Raw genomic sequence first — 5,660 nt, 5'->3', positions numbered from 1 at the left:
GGCAGAGACAGTGGCGGGGCCAAGGTTAAGCCCCAGCAGGCTTCCACTGAGGTAAGCCAAAAGCCCCAAGCCCCTCAGAACCCCGTGGGTCTGTGCCTACTTATCTTTATGGTGATCCTCCTGCATTCCAGTTGTGTTAAAGTTCCCTCTAAGCAACTCTCCTGGGCTGGATTCTGTGGAGTCCCTCTGGTATGTGTCACTCTGTCTCCATCTTCCCGGAAGTCAATTTGTTCTTTCTTAATTGGTTTATTTTCCTTTTATGGGTTAACTTTTTGAGGCTGTGAATTTCTCTTAGATTACTATTTTAAAGATATCTCCTGGATTCAGACATACATACCATAAGTTATTAAAATTATTCAGTTCTAGAATTTCATGTTTTAGATTCCTTTCAGCTCAAGAGGTAACATTAATTTTTTTAAATACTGAAGCAGTAGGATTTTTAAAATGGGTTTCTGCTTGTGGTTATTTGTGATTTTTCAGTCAGAGAACTTTGCTTTCTGAGACTCATGTTTACTTTGACTCCATAAAACTTATCATAGTCTTCTTTGTGACCTTAGCTATACCAATGAATGCAGTGGAGCATGCAAGGGAAAAAGCCATGAAAACTCCAGAGAATCATACCAAGGGACTGAGTCACTGGGCCTAGGGGATCAGGGCCATAGTCTCAAGGCCCACCAAAATAAATTCACATGCTGTAGTTCATAAAGACAATGTTCACCTAACTTGCTGAGTATTGATTGGGGTCTCAGGTGCGACTATTGGTTTCTACCCATTGAAGGGAAGAAGACTAATGAGAATCTAAAGACCTGTGGAAACATTCAGTCCAATAAACAAATGAACCATGTACATTGGTCAGAGAGAGACCAGTAGAACCCCCAAGACTGTGAATCTTGGAGGGTTGGGGGAGTAGCTATTAATGCTCATAACTACTGTTTTTTTCCCGATAAAAGAGGCATTCTCTATTTCAGAGTGCAAAGATCTGTATATGTCAATAAGGCTGATCTTATTGGTTATGTTTACTCTCTTCTCTGTTTAACCTCTCTTATTAGGGTGGTGTTGCATGAATCTTTCTCTGAATATGTCAATAAGGCTGATCTTATTGGTTATGTTTACTCTCTTCTCTGTTTAACCTCTCTTATTAGGGTGGTGTTGCATGAATCTTTTCTCTGAAAAGCAAATAGTGCATTTGCTTTCCTTATTGCTCTTGTACTTTCTGTTTTATAGACTACTATTTAATTTGATATTTGAAATGCTATGTATTCATTGTGAATTACTGAACTTACCATTCCAAAGTAAAACAACAAACTCACTGATATTGAACTGATGCCGACTTATAGTGGCCTTATGGGACAGGGTAGAATTGCCCCTGAGAACTTCAGAGGCTCTAACTCTTCACAGGATTAAAATGTCCCCTCTTTCTGCTGAGGAGCGGTTAGTGGCTCCCAACAGCTGACATTGCAGTAGTACTTCTCCCCCACATTCAACCTTTTAAGTCTTAAGATTACAATCCATGATTTCTCTCAGTGTCCATTTTTTTCTGGTATCTCATTACCATTCCTCTCTGAATCAATTTATTTTATATCTATCTCTTAAATATTATTTAGTTTGCTGTGGAAATCTAAAATTCTTTTTCTTTGAATAGGTGAATTAAGGTCCTATATAAATAAAGGGGCTTCATGGAATACACAGAATTAAAAGGTGATGAAAAACTTTTCATGAACTTCTTGACACCTTTCCATTTCAGAGACAGAAACTCTTCACAGGAGTAGAAAGCACTGCCTGTCTCCAGCAAAGTGGCTGGTGGTTTTGAAAGTCAGACCTGGAAGGTCAGGGTCAGTTGCGGAATCAGTTTGTAATTAAGTGTTGGGTTTGCCTTACCAGTAGTAGTAGGCTGAGGCGGTTTATCTTGTTTCTTAGTTTAAGAGTGCCCTCTTCTGAATGAATGTACAAATGCGCTTTACACAATTGATGTATGTATGGATTGTGATAAGAGTTGTATGAGCCCCAAATAAAATGATTAGGAAAAAAAAAAGAGTACCCTCTTCTGTTAGTATAGCGAGGAGCAGTTTGAAAACCAAAACATCCCCTTGTGGGAATGGTGTGTTCTGTATTCTTCTGGATCTTGGATGCCAGTATGTTTATGTAGGACTTGTGTTTTCAGCCCCTGCCTTCTTTATATTTGCTACCAAGCTTCTTCAAGAGACATTACTCTTTTCCAAGGTGACTTCCGCTCCCCTAGAAATGTTGATTTTCCAACACTGTGACTGTCTCTTCCCCTAGTACTCTGATACAAGTTCTCAAAATAAAATAACCCATCCACTGACCAAAGAGACCCTTGTCATTAATGCATGTGCGTGGGGACATGTGCATCATCGGTTGTACTTTGATATCTTAGTTTTAACCAACAGCTACTAGTTCAATATAAGCAAAATATGTTCCTTTAAACAATTAAAAAAATAATTGATTGATAAAAATGTAGAAAGGATATCACAAACTTAGCTACGTCCATTAAAAAAGAAAACATTACTAACACAAATGAGTCTCCCTCTATGTTTCCACAATATAGCCTGTTTTGGACCCCTCAAATACTGACATAAGCAAGATATATTATAATTTTCACATATTTTTTATTTTATATAAATGTATCCTATTATAGATATACCTCTGCAACTTGTTTTTTTCTCCTCAATTTGTTTTTAAGAGTAATCTGCACGAATCTGCATATTTTTACTTCATTGATTTTTCTTTTTGCTTTTGGAGAGTATTTTATTGTATGAATATTACACAATTTATGAACGGAGATAAGTAAACTAATATTGCTGTTGGTGTTTTGATTTATACATGGATTTACTCTGAACAAAATGTGTTTAAACATTTTCACTACAGACAAGTTCTCTCCACAATACACATGTCTAGTCTCAATAGAGTGTTTAGGTTTTGGTTTTGAAAAGGGCCCTATGAAAACAGTGACTTCTGAGGGGATCTGAGGGGCCAGTTAAATTCAAGGTCAAGAGGGCAGCTCAGAAGATGATGGCAACTATTTCAGCATCGGTGGGCCTGGCGCCCCTTGAAGATTTCCACATGTCTTGGCTTCAGTCTTCTTTGGGGTCTTGGAGGTTCTCCATGCATAAAACTCTGGGCCCAAAGGACACGTTCCACCCTTGTCTCTTCTTCCTTGGTGGCAGTGGGTTCTTCTCCTTCTTACCACACCCCTCTGTTCAGACCTCTCTCTCTCTCCACTTGTCTCAAGTGAGTCAGATAAAAGCCCAGAGAAACTCCTCTTACATCAGATCCAGGTTATGGTGGTGTTGTGGGTTAGACATTGAGCATTGCTAACTGTAAAGTCAGTGGTACAAACCCACCAGCTATTCATGGGAGAAAAAAGAAGCTTTGCGTTCCCATAAAGTTTTACAGCCTAAGAAACTCTATGAAGGATCACTATGAGTCAGAGAAAACTCTTTTGCCATGGGGGCAGGATAGTGGAGAGCCGGAACCATGAGCACATTGATCTTGGAAGAAATCTAGCTGGAAGGCTCCTTAGAAGGGAGGATGGCAAGACTTGATCTCACAACCTTTGGACATGTTATCCGGAGTAATCAGTCCCTCGATAAGAATATCATGAAAGATTAGCGACAAAGAAGAAGACCTTCAACTAGATAGATTGACCCAGTGATTGCAAAACATGGGGGCCAAACGTAATAGGCATTGTGAGGCTGGTGCAGCACCAGGTAGAGTTTTGCTCTGTTGTACAAGGGCTTGTAATGAACCAGAACTGACTTGATGAAACCTCACAACAACAATAGGGTAAAAATGTCTTCAACAATTTGAAATATTAGGGAGCCCTGGTTATATAGCAGGTTACATGCAGACCTGCTAGTTGCAAACATATAAAATATTGCCAACTTGTCTCTTAAGGATGGTAAATGACTCACACTACTGTAACAGTATAGGAAAGTACACATTGCTCTACATTCTGGAAAATAGAGTTATTGAAAAACAACTCTTCAATTTTTCTAATTTACATGAAATTATCACTTGTTTCTGTTAAGTTTCTCACACTTTAGTAATATACCTCTTCCTTATTTGTTATGCAATAACTCACATTTGAGACAAAAGTTAAAAAAACAAACCCATGATTGGGTACTTTATGCATTAATGACCTACATCTGGTAGTCACAAATGCAGTTTGTGAAACAAGAGTAATACTGGCTATGATGGTTAAAGGTTTGTGTTAATTTGCCTGGGCTGTGTTTCTTGGTGTTTTGGAAATTGGGTACTAACATAATCCGACCATTCTGAAATCAAATTTGTGTGATTTGGAAGACCTGTAATGACGTCATCATGTTTTCTTTTGTGATCTGTTATGGCCATCCTCCATTTTCACAAAATGCAGATTTTTGCATAATGGCCTAATCTTTGGAGCTTAACCATGTCGCCCATAGGCAAAAAGTGGCTGTGTACACCCTTTTAGTACATCACAGTGTCTCATTCGATGTCTGCATGTACTGACGGGGATTTCTTGGTCTCCAGTGCACTCCATAAGGCTTGCTGGAAGAGAGACTCGAACTGAAGAACCGTTTGTAACTGATATCAACCAGGCAGTTGATGAAATTGTTTGTGCTCTCCTGCCTCTTCTCCAGGATAAGTTATTTGCATTTTTTGGCCACAGGTATGTAAAATGTATTTTAAAAGACACGTGGAGATTTATTTTTGTAATCAAGAGTCCATGGTCAATGTTGTTCTTTGTGTCATGTCAGATGCATACTTTTTGTTTGGATTACACTACTTCGTTACCAATCAAGCAAGAAAGTAAGAGGGAGAAATTGTATAAATAATACTACAAAGGCCTTAATACCAGGGTGAATGGAATGTCTCCTTTGTGGAGTCAATAGTCCTGGGCTCCTTTTAGTATCTTCTCACTAGAAAATAGCTCCAGCATACTGGATCATTACGACCAGTCACACTTTTTACAATTGGCTTGTTTGTACAGTGGCTATAACTTTTTTTTCCCTTCCTCTTAAGCAAAAATAAGTAATAAATAAATACTTATCAAATCAAAACCCTACATCACAATTTACATTCATTTTAAATTTTAAATGAAAGAATCAGTCAGGAATAGTCACATACTGTATTTCACCCATGGAAAATATCTAGAATGGGCAAAGGTGTACAAGCCAATGTTGATCAGAGGTTACAATGAGTGGGTGGGAGGACTGGGGAAACAGAGTGCCATTGCTATAGGGGTGACTAAGCATTTGTTCAGGATGGTGAAGGAGCGTGGGGGTAGAACATGGTGACAGCTGTATAGGGTGGTGACCAGGACATCACTGAAGGGCACATGCCGAGACTGTTGGAAAGTGACCAAAGCTATGTGTCATTCACATGAGTGGGACCACAGGAAAAACAAAACAGGCCGAGGTCTTGGGGGCTGGCCCCAGTCCCAAATACTAAGTGGATGCCTGCCCCTCCCCCAGAAGAATTTATTTCAAAGGACAGCACTGAATCCGCAGCTCCAGGAGAGGGACATATCTGATCCGAGCACACAGGAGCAGATGACGGGGGAGGAGAAGACACTGGAGCACATCCTGGCCCACCAGGCCTTGAGGACGATGACCCCAATTAGAGCAGCCAGTCCACAGAGAGGACCACATGGCCAGCCC

General features: G+C 39.7%; 1 protein-coding gene across 1 annotated transcript in view; it reads left to right on the top strand.

Annotated features, from left to right (window-relative positions):
- Window positions 1-5,660, top strand: part of OLAH (oleoyl-ACP hydrolase) — a 24,462-nt gene that overhangs the window by 9,119 nt on the left and 9,683 nt on the right. The window contains exon 3 of the mRNA XM_013007595.1: window positions 4,531-4,669. Coding sequence (XP_012863049.1) covers window positions 4,531-4,669 — 139 coding nt within the window. The remainder of the gene's footprint in view (window positions 1-4,530; window positions 4,670-5,660) is intronic.

The sequence above is a fragment of the Echinops telfairi genome, unplaced genomic scaffold (genome assembly GCF_000313985.2).
Source record: "Echinops telfairi isolate 266 unplaced genomic scaffold, ASM31398v2 ScPeMD7_7474;HRSCAF=8512, whole genome shotgun sequence".
In the NCBI taxonomy this organism is placed as follows: Eukaryota; Metazoa; Chordata; class Mammalia; order Afrosoricida; family Tenrecidae; genus Echinops; species Echinops telfairi.
This window is presented reverse-complemented; position numbering and strand designations above follow the sequence as displayed.